The 19278-nt window shown below is 41.6% G+C and overlaps 1 protein-coding gene across 1 annotated transcript in view; it reads right to left on the bottom strand.

Moving 5' to 3' along the window:
- Window positions 1-19278, bottom strand: part of VPS35 (VPS35 retromer complex component) — a 24026-nt gene extending 4748 nt beyond the window's left edge. The window contains exons 1-15 of the mRNA XM_070760264.1: window positions 19128-19278; window positions 15825-15923; window positions 15160-15256; window positions 14676-14799; window positions 13433-13615; window positions 12416-12629; window positions 11818-11901; window positions 10876-10985; window positions 8880-8976; window positions 6103-6251; window positions 5683-5890; window positions 3558-3713; window positions 1893-2015; window positions 619-798; window positions 128-367 (exon numbers count right to left, since the gene is read on the bottom strand). Coding sequence (XP_070616365.1) covers window positions 128-367; window positions 619-798; window positions 1893-2015; window positions 3558-3713; window positions 5683-5890; window positions 6103-6251; window positions 8880-8976; window positions 10876-10985; window positions 11818-11901; window positions 12416-12629; window positions 13433-13615; window positions 14676-14799; window positions 15160-15256; window positions 15825-15923; window positions 19128-19205 — 2142 coding nt within the window. The 5' untranslated portion in view covers window positions 19206-19278. The remainder of the gene's footprint in view (window positions 1-127; window positions 368-618; window positions 799-1892; window positions 2016-3557; window positions 3714-5682; window positions 5891-6102; window positions 6252-8879; window positions 8977-10875; window positions 10986-11817; window positions 11902-12415; window positions 12630-13432; window positions 13616-14675; window positions 14800-15159; window positions 15257-15824; window positions 15924-19127) is intronic.

The following is a 19278-nucleotide window of genomic DNA, read 5'->3' as shown; positions in this document are numbered from 1 at the left end:
AGCTTAGAGGGAACTATGTCTGGGAGGTATGTAGCAAGAGACGGTCCCGTCGTCTGTTTCCTCTGTCTCTCAAAAGTAATTCTCACAGCCCATTACAGAAGACCATCAAGTCCTGGGCTGGCCTTACCTCTTCCCCATTCTTGTCTGTGTTCCGGCCAGACCAGAAGAGATGGGCGCAGGTGCTCACGGCTCGGCACTGATCTGGCTTCTTCAGCAACTTCGAAGCTGCCAGCGCGCACTGCGTTCTCAAGGGTTCATGGTTCTCCTCGCCAAAGCACTTCATCCGCTCAAATGTCCCAATTATCAGCGTGATTGCAGCCAGCTGGGCTTTTGAATCACTGATTTCATCTTCATAGAGAGAAAATGCCTGATTCAGACAAGAAATATGGGCAGAGGGAATAGGAGGAGAGAGAGACAGAGAAACAGAAGAAGTGTTACGCACTGTATTTTTAATTCTTCTGAAAGTAAAACAAAAAACAAAAACGTTTCAGCAGCTAGTAGAAATCATTTGGATTGTTGTATTTTTGCTTTTCGCCCGATGGCGATAAGAAATATTTCAAGGAAAAATAAAGGAGGGGAGGGTGTCTCAAGAAATAAAAAGTTTTTTCTGGACTTCACCTGAGACATGAATTCATAGGCCACCGTTTCATGGTTCTCAAAGCCAATTTCTCCAGCGGCTAAAGCTCCCTGAAGGAAGAGACGGAGAGGAAGTTCCGCCAGCTCAGCTTTAATCAAAGCGCTGATGGTTTGGTGAGCAAAAGTGAAGATCTTCTGGCATTTCTTTTCCCATTTGTCATCCTGGGGGGAGGAGAGAAGGAACTAATCAGAAGAAGTCGCCCCGGATGGGAAAGAACGAAATCTGCATTCTTCTAGTTACAATTCCATATCAAATTCTATCTAAATCACTGAAATGTGATTCAACAAACAACCCCCACCCACCCCAATATACAGTTTAAGGCAGAGGTCTTCAAACTTGGCAACTTTAAGACTTGTGGACTTCAACTCCAGACTTAAAGTTGCCAAGTTTGGGGATCCGTGGTAAGATTTCATGTTTGTTAGTTAGTTAGTTAGTTAGTTAGTTAGTTAGTTAGTTAGTTAGTTAGTTAGTTAGTTAGTTAGTTAGTTAGCTAGCTAGCTAGCTAGCTAGCTAGCTAGCTAGTTATTGGATTTGTACCAAACATTTATTTATTTATTTATTTATTTATTTATTTATTTATTTGATTTGATTTGATTTGATTTGATTTGATTTGATTTGATTTGATTTGATTTGATTTGTATGCCGCCCCTCTCCGCAGACTCGGGGCGGATACATACAGACATACCATGCATAAAATTGTAAAGGCCTAGGGGGAAAGGGTATCTGAATTCCCCCATGCCTGACGGCAGAGGTGGGTTTTAAGAAGCTTACGAAAGGCAAGGAGGGTGGGGGCAATTCTAATCTCTGGGGGGAGTTGGTTCCAGAGGGCCGGGGCCGCCACAGAGAAGGCTCTTCCCCTGGGTCCCGCCAAGCGACATTATCCAGTTCAGCCAGATTCAAATAAAGTTTAGAACAGTGTGTTATAAATCCTGGTAACTTTTAAGATGGGTCGGCTTCAATTCCCAGAATTTCCTAGCTAGCAATGCTGGCTGGAGAATTCTGACAGATGAAGGCCACACAGTTTGAAGCTGAGAAGATTGGCAAACAATGGCTTAGAGATGACTTTCAGCTAATTCATTCCATATTGCACTGCACCAAATTTAGGGGACTGGATTTAATTTAGCCTCTTTCATTGGTCAAAACTTTCTAGCAGCCCTAGACTCATACAATTTGCCATTTCCTTCTTTTCTATTCTGCAATTTCTAACCGATCCCCTTTAGCTTAAGCAGCACACATCACATGCAGATGAACTCACCACTTTCTCATTCTCCTTATAGCGAAATGCAAGCTGATACGCCGCAAACACCAACGGCGGCAACGTGTAGCGTATGCGCTGGTTCCCACCGGCACCAAAGTGCTTCCGCGCAGTATTTAAAATCTAAAATATGCAAAGGTTCCCAGGTTAATATATGTGCTGAATATCATGAGAGACATATCACAAAGGAACAGCCTAACTTACAAATTAGAAAATTTGTGTTTTAAAAGAGGGAAACTGAGTACAAAGGTCCAAAAAAGGGAAGTTAAGTGTCCAATTTCATAACCTCAACATCTTTTTCTTTTTAAAATGTTTTAATTATACATTTCCTTTACAATACATCACATTTTCAGTTTTACAAGTCCAACTCCTTCCATCTTTCCTCCTCCTTCCCTCCCTTCTGCCCTCCATTTCCTTCTCCTTCCCCCTTTTCTTCTCCACTCCTTCCCTCTCCTCCTTTCCCCTTCCCTTTCTTCTATTCCTCTTTGTTGGGTTTAACAACTCTACTACATGCTTGCACTGTCTTGTAAACACATCTCTATGGTCAGGTCGCAATTAACTGACCAGTGTGTCACCTTTGGATGACCAAAAGGGGCAGGCACTCTACAGGGTGTATAAACCTCTACAGAGTGGATGCCCTCCCCCTTCTCTTCTACCTCTTCTACCTTCTTCTTCTGAACTCCTGTGTGATCCATTGTCCTCGGCTGAGGACACATGTGTGAGATGAAATCCAAAGCCATCCTCACACATGGGACCATCCGGAAGTTATTAATATGGACTGGAATATAAGCTTATTTGCCTGCAATCTATCAATTGCATGAATCAACATAATGGTAAGTAAAGATTGTATTTTTCATCTTTATGAAGGAGGGATCACTCATTGCTAACAAATGAGATTCTGAACCACGTGTTATTTCTTGCCATGCTAACTCCGCTGCAAATTAAGCCAGCTGAACTCTGCTAATACAAATAATATTAATAATAATCAAAATACCCAACACTCTTCCCATCTACTTCCCTCTCTCCTCTCCTCTCCCACATTCTTCATATTAATAATTTTTAATAATTTGATTAATCATTCCCTTAACCTTTTAGTTTCTATCTTTTGCTTCTATTATCTAACCATTGATAGAAACATATGGTTATCTTTCAATTTCTAATCTGCTTAATACTTAAACGTTATGTATAGAGATACATATCCAATTTCAACATTTTTTCTATATGCATAGACCAGAAGCTGTGAACCAAATTAGCCAAGAATTAACCATCAGTAAGATGGGCAACCAATAATTTGGATAGATGGATCAATGGAAACTAGACAGATAGATCAAAATAAGAAATGCCTATCTACCTAAAGTTCATATACAAAGCAAATGATAATCCGAGATATGTAATGTACACTTTTAGATAAACTTAGCTAGTTAAAGCTGGGCCTACAAATTGAGGTTAAAACAAATAATGACTTAGTACAAAACATGAATGAAGAGCAACAACTGAATATCGTTACTCAATGTACTGAATTTCATTCTGGCTACCTCAAACTTGATTCCTTTTGATGTGCTGGATCCCAACACCCTTGGCTATCTTAATGACCAGAGATGAAGGGAAAGGAATTCTAGCCACTTTGGTAACCATTCAGTTATGGAACTCAGAAAGCCGCCATACCAGATATTGCTGATTGGGATCTTCTGAACGGAGCAGGTGGATAAATCTGCCTACAAGACCTTGTTCATCAGCTGTGTCTTCAGGGTCTGGATCTTCCGCCGGTTGATCTGGCTGATCCTGAATTAGCGTTGAAACCAGATTCATGATGGCATCTACCTACAGAAAGCAAACCACATTCAGGTCAAGGATGGTTCTGAGAGAAAAGGAATTCACAGCGGTTTGGCTTGGAACTGCTAGCAGGAGTCCCTTTATGCATTCCATTTCCTCCCTGCTGGACCAACGTAAGATGGAGATGAAAGGCTACAGCGGAAAGAAAGTCTCTACATAAACCATGGCCTGTCATGCCAACCAGGGATTGCTGATGCAATGAAGAGCCGGGGTGGCGCAGCAGGTAGAGTGCTGTACTGCAGGCCACTGAAGCTGACTGTAGATCTGAAGGTCAGCGGTTCAAATCTCATCACTGGCTCAAGGTTGACTCAGCCTTCCATCCTTCCGAGGTGGGTAAAATGAGGACCCGGATTGTGGGGACAATATGCTGGCTCTGTTAAAAAGTGCTATTGCTAACATGTTGTAAGCCACCCTGAGTCTAAGGAGAAGGGCGGCATAAAAATTGAATGAATGAATGAATGAATTAATTAATTAATTAATTCCGGGCAACAGGCTGGGGAAGGCAATTTTTAGGGATCAGAACAACTTCAACCCTATTTCAATGAACTCCATTTTGAACGGTTGTTTTACAGCAATTTGTAAGGAGCAGTAGTGAGAATGCAGCATTGCAGGCAAACTCTGCCCTCAACCAGGAGTTCAATCCTTACAGGACTCAAGGTTGACTCCGCCTTCCAACCTTGGTAAAATAAGGACCTAGAGTGTTGGGGGCAATAGGCTGGCATTTGTAAATTGCCCAGAGAGTGCTGTACAGTGATCCCTCGATTAGCACGGTCTCGATTAGTGCGAAACGCTGCAACGCGGTTTTTCAAAAAATATTAATTAAAAAATAAGTCCACGTTTTTTTTGCTATAGCACGGTTTTTCCCACCCGATGACGTCATACGTCATCACCAAGAGTCACTTCTCTGTCTCTTTCTCTTTCTTTCCTGTCACTATGCTTCAATCATTTTCTCATTTCTCTTTTTTCTCCCCTTTTTTCTATCATTTCTCTCTCTCTTTCTTCCTCTCTCACACTCTCTTCCTCCCTTCTCTCTCCCCCCCTCCACTTGCCCACGAGAAGAAAAAAAGCAACCTCTGCCGGGCAGCTCCCCTTGTGCCCCCGCTTTGTGCCTGCCTCTTTTGGGGATTTTTTTTTCTTTTCTTTTTTGCGCTGGCGGCGGGAGCTGTTGGGGAGGGCTCTGCCGGGAAGGCCTCTCAGCTGCAGAGCCGAATGGGGGCGGAGGCAACAGCGGAGCCCGGCGCTGGGGCCATGCGAGGCTGTTCATCCAGGGGGGCGTGGACTGGCAAGTCGCCCTCCTTTCTCTCTCTTTCTCAAGATCGCTTGCCGCTTGCCTATTGCAGCGAAGGAGGCGAAGCAAGGCTCCAAGCTGCAAAGCGGCAAGCGATCTTGGGGATTCCCCTTTGCCTGGGCGGCGGGAAGACCAAGGGAAGGTTCCTTCAGCCGCCCAACACCTGATCCGCTCCGCAGCGCGGCAGCAGCGAGGAGCCGAAGATGGGGTTTCCCCTTTGCCTTTACCCCATCTTCGGCTCCTCGCTGCTTCCGCGCTGCGGAGCAGATCAGCTGTTGGGCGGCTGAAGGAACTTTCCCTTGGTCTTCCCCCGCCGCCCACACGCAAACTCCACCATCTGCGCATGTGCGGCCATGAAAAAAAAATGGCGCACATGCGCAGATGGTGGTTTTTACTTCCGCATCCAGTATAACGCGGAAATCGGTTAGCGCGGGAGGTCTTGGAACGTAACCCCCGCGCTAACCGAGAGATCACTGTAATGCACTAAGGGCCAGTGTATAAACCTAAGTGTTATTGCTATAGCTAATTTGTTTTATTGATGACCATTTTTCAGCATGCTGTTGCATCCCCTTCTAGTTTCCTATAAGAAGAGAAGCAGTCCAAGCAAACATCCCCATCCCTTTCCACTTAAATAATACAAATGGACGCTCGGTCCTCTGATTTCCCTACCTGGTCTTGGGAGACAATTTCTGTGTTGTAATCCAGCACGTTGCTAAGCACATAGCAACTCATGGTCTTTCTGGATTCATAGTCGAAGTACTCGAACAAGGGGTGGAAATGCTTCAGTTTCAGGACAGTGAGGACGTTGTTGTAGGTATCAACAGGGATCTTCAAGAGCCTCATCAGTTCCTTGGAAACAGCGCTGCTGGTTGCAATGCTGGAAAGAACAAGACCGGGTGATCCATCAGGGTCTCCAATGTTTTATTATCTTAATTTACAGAGAAAGAAATCAACCTCCATCACCCCAAAAACCATCTGTCATCAACCAAGTAAAAGCACTTCATTTGAAGTGTCAGATGGTTCAAGAATTTGTTTCTCCATCCAAGAGGTATTTGTTTGCACAAGGCCAAGAAATTCGCGTCAACTTACTGCTCCAGGTTAAGCTTGTTGAAAATCTCCACTGTTGTCTCCAGCACTTTGTCGACATAGTCCACACGATCTGGGTAGCACTTCATCGCCAAGTTAATGAGCGAGACTTGTAATGACACCACATCCTCCGAAGGCATATCTTGTCTAGACTGAAGGTTGGATGATCAACAAAGGAAGCAAAAGAAGCGCATTTCAGCATCAAGAGGTAACAGGAAGGATATTTCTATTTTCTAGCCATGACCAAACTGAAAGTGGTCCTTGACTTACGCCCACAATTGAAACCAAAATTTATGCTGCTGAGCGAGACATTTGTTAAGTGAGGTTTGCCTTATTTTACAACTTTCTTCTCACAGTTTTGGTTTATCTATTGACTTTTGCTTGTCAGAAAGGTCAGAAAAGGGGATTGCATGATCCCAGGACACCACAATGGTCATCATCATCATCATCATCATTTATTGGATTTGTATGCCGCCCCTCTCCGCAGACTCGGGGCGGCTAACAACAATAATAAACACAACATGTACAATCCAATAATAAAAGACAACTAAAAACCCCTATGATAAAACCAAACATACACACAAACATACCATGCATAACTTGTAATGGCCTAGGGGGAAGGAATGTCTCAACTCCCCCATGCCTGGCGGTATAAATGAGTCTTGAGTAGTTTACAAAAGACAGGGAGGGTGGGGGCAGTTCTAATCTCCGGGGGGAGTTGGTTCCAGAGGACCGGGGCCGCCACAGAGAAGGCTCTTCCCCTGGGGCCCACCAAATGACATTGTTTAGTCAACGGGACCTGGAGAAGGTCAACTCTGTGGGACCTTATCAGTCGCTGGGATTCGTGCGGTAGCAGGCAGTTCCGGAGGTAATCTGGTCCATTGCCATGTAGGGCTTTAAAGGTCATGACCAACACTTTGAATTGTGACCGGAAACTGATCGGCAGCATAAATGTGAGACAGTTGGCAACAGTTTGAATTTTGATCACGTAATCATGGGGATGCTGCAACGGTTGCAAGCGTGAAAAAGGGTCATAAGACACTTTTTTTCAGTGGCGTCGTAACTTTGAACAATCAATAAATGAAAAGCCTAGGACAACCTGTAGTTACCTATCCAGACCTGAACCAATCAAAGCAGCACTTAATATTAGCTAGACTGGGTTTCTAGGAGATTCACCTTTGCTCTTATTTTACAGTGGGGAGGAAATGCTTCCTTTGCATACAAAAAAACTCACGTTGAAACCTTATCATTTACATAGGCATGACTGGGGAAAAACTCCAGCCTAAAATCCTGAAATTGCCCATCTGCAATGCTCACAGTATTGAGATAAACCAATTTCCAATGAGTCAAGGCTTTAACAGCATGCTAACTTTGCTAAAGAAGATATAAATAAAAATTCAAATCCCAGGCAAGTTGAAATTTCTCTACATCTTGACAACCTGTTGATTGCCAAGGCAATGAAAATAATAAGCAGTTTATATGAAGGCAGTTCTTTGTCAGAATACAAATTTGCAGCTAAGAATTGAATAGGTATCAGCCTTTCTAAAAGATTCTTAAGGCAATCAAATTACCCTGGCTTTTCTTTATATTTACAACCCAGAACTAGAAAATGCAACAAGAGAAAATATTCAATACATTAATAACCAATATAGTTAAAGACTCTCACAGCAAAGATATGCCCACTTTTAATACCCTGCACTTCTGACTGAAAAAAAATGAAACATATTATTACAACCTATACTTCCCCATTTTTCAAGAGATTTAAGGCAACATGAAGTTCTATTTTATTTTTTTGGCACTCTATGCCAACCAGCCTTTTGTGTTACTTTCCTTGGCCTCTAATAGATAATTAAATGATAGTTTTTGTCTTGGATTGGCTTGTGATCAGATTCAAGGATGGGGTTTTTTTTTACGATACATCGGATTTGTTTATAGTAACTTATCACTAGGTGCACAATATACATATGAATATATATAAATGTGAATTATTATTATTATTTATTAGATTTGTATGCCGCCTCTCTCCGTAGACTCGGGGCGGCTCACAACAGTGATAAAAACAATACATGGTAACAAATCTAATAATTAAAATCTAAAATAATAGTTTTACATTACAAAGTCTAAAAAAAAAACCCCAGTAGATAAAATACATACACGCAGTCATATCATGCACAGTTACATAGGCAAGGGGGGGGATGTCTCAGTTCCCCCATGCTTGACGACAGAGGTAGGTTTTAAGGAGTTTACGAAAGGCAAGGAGGGTGGGGGCAGTCCTAATCTCTGGGGGGAGTTGATTCCAGAGGGTCGGAGCTGCCACAGAGAAGGCTCTTCCCCTGGGTCCTGCCAGACAACATTGTTTAGTTGACGGGACCCGGAGAAGACTAACTCTGTGGGACCTAACCGGCTGCTGGGATTCGTGCAGCAGAAGGCGGTCCCGGAGATATTCTGGTCCGATGCCATGAAGGGCTTTATAGGTCATAACCAACACTTTGAATTGTGACCGGAACTGATCGGCAACCAATGCAGAGTGCGGAGTGTTGGTGTAACATGGGCATATTTAGGAAAGCCCATGATTGCTCTCGCAGCTGCATTCTGCACAATTAATACAGTTTACATTTGGACCCTTATTTCTTTATGTTTAAATCTCATACAGTCTAATTAAACTCCGTAGATTTATGATGTTACTTTCGAACCTTTTAGATTCAAGGATGTTATGTCAAACCTAACAAACACATTTATGAAAAGCAAAACAAGAGAACGGGCAGTCATTTTCCAGTTACCTGTATAACTGTAGCCACCTGCTGGGAGAAAATGTCAAAGAGTTTAATATCCGCTGGGATCCCTGGTCCATCCTCTCGATGGGCAAAGAGGGCAAGTCTAAAGACAGAACAATATTTATGAGATGCAGCTTGCAATTTTGTGCTGTCCAAATCAAGATGTTTGCAGTTATAGCATTCGATTTCTCTTGGATAAATATGGGACATGTCTCCAATCTTCCCTTCCCCATCAGATCCACCCCCTGCTCTTCTCCCATCATGGAATTCAGGATGGCATGCATGAAACCCCTCCCTGGTTAAATATATTTCATCAAAACATACCATCACACTAATATCCCTTGACCGCAGAGTGTAACTAAGAAGCCAGGCAGAGTAAACATGAAGCAACCATCCTCTGATAAATGATTATTTGATCCAAAGTGGGTTTTATTAACACAATGGTTAATTCCACCTTTCCCTTACGACTACCTACTCTGGTGCTCCCAAATCTCTTCCTAAAACTGGGATAGCAATTAGGAAAGGCAAACTAGTAAGGATTGTTTTTCTGGAAATCACAAACAGATGGAACAGCTTTTCACCAGCAGATGGTTACCACCAGATAAGAATTAAACATGAGCTAGGTGGGAGAGAGAAGGAGGGCGGGAGTTTTCCTAATCATCATAAGAGTTGGACAAATTTCTAATTTAAGGATTCTGTTTGAAGGCAATTTGACTGAATCTCCAAATTGAATCCTTTGCAAATGACAGTTCTAATAATCAAACGCCCTTTAAATCGAAAGGACAACTCAGAAAAGATTTTGGACACATCTCTGAAATGATTTCACAGTCCAAACTGATGAAGTGAATCAGCCAATTTGCACACCTGCCATAATCAGTTTGCCCATAGCATAAAGTAGTTAAATAAAGGGGGGAGGGGACCCCTATCAGCACCCAACATCTTTCACTGACACAAAAGTATGTCAAAGTAACAGTGGGGAGAAGGATTTAAAAAATGGTTTGCTCCACACAATATAACAAGCTATAACTACATTTCAGAGAAATCTTCTATTCACAGCTCCCTGCAAACAAATAAACAAAACCAATAAAATGGGACTTTAAACTCAATCCAGAAAGCTGATTTACATACATCTCTCATACAGGCAGCAAACAACTAGCTTCTGCAAATGTTTATTTTGAAAGGTACATTTATAAACATACATATACCAAGTATATGCAAATATTGTAGTTCTCTGAACATATGCCGGCATAAATTGCCATTTGTGGAGGGGGGGGGGACAGTATCAAATGGAAGGTGGGAGGAAGGAAAATGATGGAGATAGAAAACAGTTGTTCACACATCTCCAAAATTATAAAGGGAGACAAGAGTTGTGCCCAAAACTCTATAGGAAAGGGCTTAGTTGGAATCCAGCACAAATCAGGGAGAAATCAAAGCACCATATAGCCACATTAATCATGATACTAGTCCTCATGGATCACAACCAGCATCCTTGAGAATATCGTTGTCTGCTCTCTTTTTTTTTTGGTAATTAGCTGCTTCCAATTTCAAATTCTCAAGTTTTTTCCCCAAAATGCATCTTTTGCTTCTTTGCAATAATATAATATGAAACATACTGAATTTGAAACTGGTCAAAAGTAATTTGAGGTTTATTTCAAGCATGAGACACTTTTCAAATTTACATTTTTTATTTACTAATTCTTCTTTTCCTTCTATGTATACCTATTAACACTACCACTTCTTCTGTTCAACTTCTTCTGTTCAATTAATTTTTTCTTCAGTTTTCCTACCCGAACTAAAGCGTTTATCTTTTTATTATAAATCAGTTTTAACTTCTAATCATCTACTAAACAGGAAAATATACAAATGGTTCCATTGAAAAATGTTTTCCTGCATATAAATATATATATATAATTAACCCTTCTAAATTTTCTGGATGAGGCTCAGAGATCCCCCCTCTTCTTTGCTCCAGCACAGAATTTATAATGTTTACTTTATTACTTACCTGTCAATTAATGCAATTATAATATTTTTGACGTTCACATTTTGGTGTAATTCCGCACACGCTCGAAGGAAAGGATTTAAAGTCTGGAGGTGAAATTCATCTGGGAAAACCTAAGACATGGGAGGAAATGATGAAGCAATACATCAATTATTATTCTAGGTTATTCAGTAAACAGACATTTGATCGTTGTGCCAAAGCATGATAGAATATTTGCTCCATTTCAACTCACTAACTTGTATAAACTCAGCCAATTTCTGCACATTTGTTATTTGTAGATTTCCCCAGCTGTCAAGATTGCAGGAAGGTTAAAATAATAAAAACTAAACCTAAAACAACAGATTCCATGTCTCTAAAACTAAATAACCAACTGACATAAAATATGGTAGCCCATTCATTGTAACATTTATATTAACCTCATCAAAAATCATAGACCATGTTGTTGAATACAATCCATATACAAAGGCTTTCGGAAGCTCATTTAGATCTAAAAAACGCCAAACACGTCCATTCTTGGTGCTGATTCTGTTAGCTCAAGAATGGCACTGTGGCCTTCTCATGATTGGCTTTCTTTTCCAGCATATCAGATCCTCCGTACCAGGGGAAGAGCCTTCTCTGTGGCGGCCCCAACCCTCTGGAACCTGAGATTAGAACTGACCCCACCCTCCTTGCCTTTCGTAAACTCCTTAAAACCCACCTCTGTCATCAGGCATGGGGGAACTGAGATAACTTCCCCAGGCCTATATTGTTTATGTATGGTATGTTGTGTGCATGTTTTTTAAATTATGGGTTTTTAGTTTTAATTATTAGATTTGTATTGTATTGTTTTTTCTATTACTGTTGAGAGCCACCCCGAGTCTACAGAGAGGGGCAGCATACAAATTTAATAAATAAAATAAATAAATAAATAAACCTGCCCATTAATATCCCCTTGAGCCATGTTACCTGTATGATGCATTCCATTAGATATTCTTGAGCTAGCGCATCTCTGCAGTTTACTACTTGCTCCAATATGCCAGGTAAGACAATCTGTAAAACAGAGGGGGGGGGGGGGGGGGGCAACCACAATTGAGCCAGAAAATTCTGTTGTTAAGTGACACATTTGTTAGGTGAGTTTTGTCCCATTTTATGATCTTTCTTGCTACAGTTGTTAAGATGAATCACTTCAGTTGATTAGTTAGTAACCCGGTTGTTAAGTGAATCTGGCTTCCCAAGTTTGTGCCAATATTACATATCCAATAAACCTTACTCTTTGAGGAACTTGTCTGCCTCAGAGTTTTGTTTGCCATGGGTATGTTACTTGGAACCCTGACAGAACTGTTTAAGCCAAGGACTGTCTGTTATTTGCATACTTTCTATAGCCCTTAACCACATAATACCAAACCCTGGAACTTCTTCCTCACCTAAACATGCCTTTTTTTTTAAAGAGAAGTGATAAGCTAAACTAATTGAGGTGCAATTATTGAGTAATTAATTTAGCAATTAAATAACTGAGGTGCACTAAAGTAAGATGCGCTAATTGAGAAGAGAGGAGTTAACTCACCTGTTTGTATCTCTCTACGTTGACACCTTCCAGCTGGCTGAGCCGGACCAAGTTGGTTCCCACCAGGATCCTCAGCTCCTGCCTCTCACGCTCCCTCTTCTCCCGATCTCGACTGTGCCCTTGGTGCTGCATTCGCACCCAGAGCTTATTCATCTCAGCAAAGTTCAACAGCACAAAGTCCATGGAGTCACTGATGTCCCCAGTGGTTTCTTCGCTGTGGGCCAACAAAGGGAGTCATGTCAAGAATACTTATTTCCAGGAGGTGGATTGGATGTCTTTGAGCCAAGGGACAGCATGCATTTGTGACCGTAGAAAGAAAGGATAGTGAAAATAACTCTTTCGGGGGTAAGATTTGAACCTCAGATCTAATATCATCTCAGAATTAATTCGGCCCGACACCAATTCTGCATTAGGAAGAAAAGAATGTAATATATTTTTTCTGGCTGAACGGCTCTTCGTCCTTTCCATGGAAGCAAAACTGCAAACTGAGCTGAGCCACAACTTTTTCACAACTGCAAATCTACAGGTAGCTGCACCTCAATCAGTTATGAAATTTCAAATACATTTCCACCCGTCTCCTCATGTTACTTAAATTCTGCAACGCACTGGTCACCTAGTTGATTCATTTTTTAAAAAAAACATTTATATTAATCCTGCTCACAACTCACACATGATCTACTCATAATTCCAGCCATTTGGGTTCTTAGAACTATTGTTTTTCTTTCAATTGGTTCCACATTTTCCAAACACTTTGTTTCAAGCTCAAAAGATTTCCAGAAAGCCCTGCTTCAAATTCAAAACCAGGTGTTTCAAGTTCGAGATAACTTGCATTTGAAATATCTTGTAATGCTGAAATTCCAAAGCCATCCCTCTTGCAGACACTGAGCCTCTAACTTTTCAGCAGCTGACTTTGCCCATGCTTTCAAACCTAGGCCACTAGTTTGCCCTAGTTTGCCCAATGCAGGCGTGTTTCTCACAGATGAAAAGATAGCACATTCAATCTTTCAAAGTTCTTACTCTGTCTGCTCTCCATCATCAGGCAGAATGTTCCGGGTGCACTGGAGAAGATAGTTGCGGAGGAACAGGCCTCTTAAAGGATGCTGGACACCACGACACATTTCCACCAAGTCTTTTAAGATGTCCTTCCGAGATTGAGGGAAAGACTTCACATAGACCACCCCAACAGTTATTAGCAAATAGCTGAGAAATAAGGGAGACAGTATTATGAGACTCCCTTCCCACAATTAGGCTAATGTAAAAGCAGGCTGATAATTATCATTCCAACACTCCCTTCGATTAAGAGTTCTCTTATTTGCTTACTGGTTTTATTAATAGGATTGTCATCTTCGCAGTTTCAATATACACAGAGCAATCTAAAAACCCAACCCTCCTGAGCTGTGAAACATTAAGGAAAAGCAGAATATCATAAAAGCAGAAAATTAAAGAAGATGGCAATATGAAATCAAGGAAAAGCTTCACAAAACAGCTTAGATTTTAGAGGTTTTTTCAAAAATTTGTGATGGGTAGGCCAGTCTCATCTCCAGGACAGGCTATTTCACAATGCTGGGTCGTTCCTTTAATTCCCCCATCTCCACTTTTTTTCCTTTTTGAAGCACTAGCTATCTAGAACTAGCTAAGAAGAAAGCATATGTGTACAATACATTAATAAACATGCCATTACTTTCCTATTTTTTTTCTAATTTCATTTTTCATTCATACTGCCATCCCTGCTACAAAGAAGCTGATCTGTTACAGCAAAACCCCATCTTAAGGTACCCTTTTTAAATTGACTGAAGGACTGAATGACCATTTAAATGCTATCTTCTCTTTTCTTCAAGGATTACAAGGTAGCATATGACTTAGGACCACAGTGGAGTCTGCTCATTATAGTGATAAGTTGCGATGGTTGTAAAACGGGTCTCCCATGTGACCAACCTAATTTCACAACCATTTTTGCAAAGGTCATTAAACAAAAGGCTCACGGTGGGCTAGTTGTGCAAAACTCTCTTTAAATGTGCTCACATAGCTGTGGGACATTGCAAATGGCTGTAAAGGTATAGTGGGAGGCTTTACTACTCTGCAGTTAAGTGACCAGTCATAAGCCTATGACTATTATACCATGTAGGTTAATGCCAATAGGCAGAAGTGGACAGGAATCCATGTTTGGGAGCATTTTGTTCAATTCAATAAAGTACACACACACACACAAAGCCAACCATCAGAGCTGAATGTCTGACAAGGAGATTCTTAATTGACTTACAGCCGTGGGATGATGTTTCCAGCGTACTGAACCAGCTCATACAGATCAGCCACCTTCCTTCCCTTAGCAAACTCATCCGTCAAGTAAACCTCTAGATAGTGGAGCTCGTCTGAGATCGCCATATCTTTTCCTTGCAATTAAGGATCACAGACTAACACAACTTTGATCATTTCCGTTCAATACCAAGGAGAAACCCATGGCTTAGAAACTAAAGGAGAGACGCAAAGAAAACAACGGAGCTAACATCCAGCCTAATAAGAGAACATGAGAATCAGGCTGGACAAGGCTGGTGTTTGGATCAGAAGCAGCGGCTGCAAATGGAGAAATACAAGCAAGTCACGATTATTATTTTTTTAAAGGTTGCTGGTCTTGACATATGCATGAAGCTCCCATCACAGCTTTCCCACAACCAGAGAGATATCCACAGACACTAAGAAGCATCATTTATCAGCTAAATAAGCCCCAGCCCAATGAAAGAGGATACACAATTCATAATAACTCTTTGGAGATAACATTGAAGTCCTCAGCTCACCAAGCATGTTTGAGGCATGTTTCAGGGCATCCATTAGCTTGTTTTTGTCCTATCAAAACAATAAAACAATATGTGATTTTCTGTCGTGCAATATGCTTATTCTTTTTATGAATTAGCAGTTTATTTTCCAAACAAACCAGCTATCAGGATTATAGCCCTTTAAGGAATAATTGAAAAGTATATTCTGAATTATCATTGTTATTAAAGCTTCAAACCTCTTAAAATATCCAAGTCATTAAAACAAAGCTGGAAATAGGTTTGTAAATTTATAAAATTTCTATCCCAAATTTGGGTGGCTAGGGAGTTTGGATTCTTGCTGTACCCATTTTTTTTTTACTTAAACATAAGCAATATTGTTGAATATTTTATATTTAAAATGTTTTTGGAAGCAGCACAAGTTTTTAAATAATAATAATTGTACAATTGGCATATTTATGATTTATACAAAGCAACTCATTGGATGTTTGCTAAGAAAAAAAATCCTCATTCAATGCATCTTTTGCTCAAAGAAGTACACACAAGACTACCAAACTATGAATAGGCTGCTGCTTTATTCGATTCACAGTTAATCATTGCGAGGAGAAAGCAAAGAAGATTTAAAGTCCACCAGTTCTTACCAAGCAGCGTTTCATTTGGAAGGACTGCACCTTAACAGCCTGGATGGCCTCATCCAGAAGCTTCTCTTGCTCATCTTGTGGAGACTGCTGTGTAGTTGGCTAGAAAACAATGAAAGGAATGTTTTCTGATAAGACTATTGGGGCAACCGGTGCACCAAGGAATCATGCAGCCCACACCATGTTCCTCACTTAGTTGCATTAAAAACACAAGTGAGCAACTACAGTGAACGTGATCAGGACCAATTTTCCATGGTTTTCATTCCCTGGTTTAGAAGAAAGGAATATTGAAGTGTTTGTTTTGTTTTAATGTTGGTTTAAAGTTGTTGTAACTTATTAATTTTATATGTTTATTATTGGATCATGAAACAGGCCTATATATCAGTTCTTATTTTAAAAATCCTAAATTAAGTACTGCTTAAAAATATAGCAGCAAAAGTACAAGCTGCTGCTTTGATGTTTTTAAAATGTCTTTATTCTGGTTGTATGCCAGTCAAGGCAGCTTTGGAGAGGAACAATATATAAATGCCAATACCTGTCCTAACAAAAACAATATAAGATTATTCTGCGTTGAAGACGACTTGTGAGAAAGCAAAAAAACCCAAATGAATCAAATAGATCATCCCAGGGTTTTCACTCAAGCACAAATGACCAGCTCAAATTATCCTACTTTAGACCTAGCTTTTGGAGAAGGCTATAATGCTGGGAAAGGTGAAAGAAAAAGGATAACTAGCAGCCAGGTAGACGGACTGTTAGAGCAATGATGGGTGCACCACAGGAAGACCAGTTCATCATGGGGAATATTGATTTATGTAGGTCTTAAGAGCTGACACCAGCTTGAAGGCACATCAATCTATTTTTATTCTAAAGCATCAGTCAGGAAGTGCTGCTCTCTTCACACTGATGACTACTGCACCATCCCTGTGATCAAAATTTGGGCACGTGGCAGTATATTTACGATTGCAGCATCCCTGGGCCATGTGATCAACATTTGTGATTTTCCCAGCCCACTTTCAACAAGCAAAGTCAATGAGGGAAGTTGGATTTGCTTAACAACTGCAGGACTCATTTAACAACTGCAGTAATCTACTTAATAACTATTGCTAAAAAAGGTGGTACATTCAGGAGCAATTGACTTACGGTAACTGCTTTGCTTAACAACAGAAATTCTGGCCCCAATTTCTGACCCCCAATATGTGCAAACTAAAAAAATAATGTAACAATTGATTAAATTTGGATACTGTCCAATGCTTGGCAGTTCTCAATGACTATATTGTCTAAGGAAAGATTTCTCAAAGTGATCAACATAACCCTTCAAGGGTCAATAGCATTATCCATTATTATTATCTGTAACATTATTAAAGTAGTATCTATTAAGTTATTTTTGTAAAATAAATGTTGATGGGGGGGGGGGGTTGGAGAACAATTTGGTCAGCTGAAGAGTTGGGAGAGGAGCTGGTCTAAGGCAAACGTAACATCTTTACAGTGCATTTAGTGACCGTACACAGTGTGACTAAGTGCACAGTACAACAGTGCATTTAGTGACCGTTAAAAGTTACAAGAGCACTGGAAAAAATGACTCATGACTACTTTTCACACGTGACTGTTGAAGCATCCCCAGGATCACGCCATCAAAATTCAGATGTTTGGCGACTCATATTTATAACAGTCCCAGCGTCTCTGTGTCATATGATCCCCTTTTGTGACCTTCCGACCAGCAACGTCAATGGGGAAAGCCAGATTCACATAACAACCGTTTCACTAACTTAACCACAGCAGCGATTCCATTAACTATTGTGGGAAGGAAACTCACAAAATGGAGCAAAACTCCCTTAACCAATGTCTCCCTTAACCACAAAAACCTCACACTCATTTGTAGTTGTAAGTGAAGGACTACCTGTACAGATAGTCATCAACTTACAGCAGTTCATTTAGTGACCCTTCCAAGTGACAACTGCACTGAAAAAAGTGACTTATTATCATTTTTTAAGGTTAGGACCTGGGAAGCATCCCCACCATCATGTGATCAAAATTCCCCCCAAAAAACTGACAACTGGTTCATACTTATGACAATTTTTCAGAGTTTAGGACTTTTGCAGCAATTAATTTCACTTAACCCAAATCCCCTTCAACCAATGTTTCAGCAGCAGAAATATGTTGGGCTCACTTGTGGTCTGCTTGTATTTAAATACCGTTTTCCCCAAAATAAGACATCCCCTGATAATAAGCCCAATCGGGCTTTTGAGTGCAGGGCAATAAGGCCAAGCACTTATTTCAGGGTTCAAAATAATATAAGACAGGGTCTTATTTTCGGGGAAACACGGTATCTATCTACCTACCTACCTACCTACCTACCATCTGTTTGTGTGTGTGTGTGTTTGCATAATCTATGTATATATAATCTATGTATATTTTTGTCTCTCCCTTTCCCCCCACAATAAGGCACCCCCTGATAATAAGCCCAATCAGACTTTAGAGTGGAGGACAATAAGGCCAAGTGCTTATTTCAGCGTTTTTTAAAAAAATACAAGACAGGGTCTTATTTTCAGGGAAACACAGTCTCCCAGTATCAACCCAGCTTTTTTTACCTGGACTCATTGATACATAAATTTAATTAAGTAGACTTCTAAGCCTGCCAATCACAATCACTTAGTTACACAATTTAGGGACAGCCTTCCATTGGGCTCAATTGTGGCCGTAAGTAGAGGACTACCCCCCTCCAAAAGGACCGGATCCTTTGCACCCCACAGCAAAGGGGGCATCCACTCAACGTAACATCTCCTGCAAACACCTCCCCCAGACACAGAAACATACATAAAAACCTGTATAAAAGACCCCCAACGTCCTCTGACCGCCCTTATTCCTCCTGCCCCCCCCCGCCTCAGCCGGGGCTCAGCCACCATCCAGGCCTTCCACCCTCCACCCTCCACCCCCACCCTCGTTTTACACGCGTGTCGAACTCCGCACATGCACGTGACACGGCTTTCCCTCCGCCTGTCAGGCTCCCCTGCCCCTTTCCGACCCTGCCGGCTGGGGATGATGGGAGCCATAGTCCCGCCCGTGAGCGAATAGGGAACGGTGAGAGCGTCGGAACAGCCTCCCGTGCAGCGTCGTCGTTAAGGGAGCCATTCCTGAGGGGAAATTCCCACCCCCCCTCACGGGGAGCTGCACCGGGCAGGCCTGTCAGCCTTCCCCCGCTGGGGAACCGAAAGGTCCGGACGCCCCATTCCCATCCCGGGGGCGTTTTCTTTGGCGAGGGAGGCCTGACAACAACCCCCTCACACCGGCCGCCCTCCCTCCACTCACCATGGTGGCACCTCCTTCGCCCGGCCGCACCGCCCGCACGCTTAGCACCTCAGTTTCCCCCCGCACCTCAAGCGTCATGTGACTGCACCCGCCCCTTCTTCTCTCCTAGAGGCCCCTCCGCCTGCCAATCTTCCCCCTCGCCTTCTCCATT

The sequence above is a fragment of the Erythrolamprus reginae genome, chromosome 9 (genome assembly GCF_031021105.1).
Source record: "Erythrolamprus reginae isolate rEryReg1 chromosome 9, rEryReg1.hap1, whole genome shotgun sequence".
NCBI lineage: Eukaryota > Metazoa > Chordata > Lepidosauria > Squamata > Dipsadidae > Erythrolamprus > Erythrolamprus reginae.
This window is presented reverse-complemented; position numbering and strand designations above follow the sequence as displayed.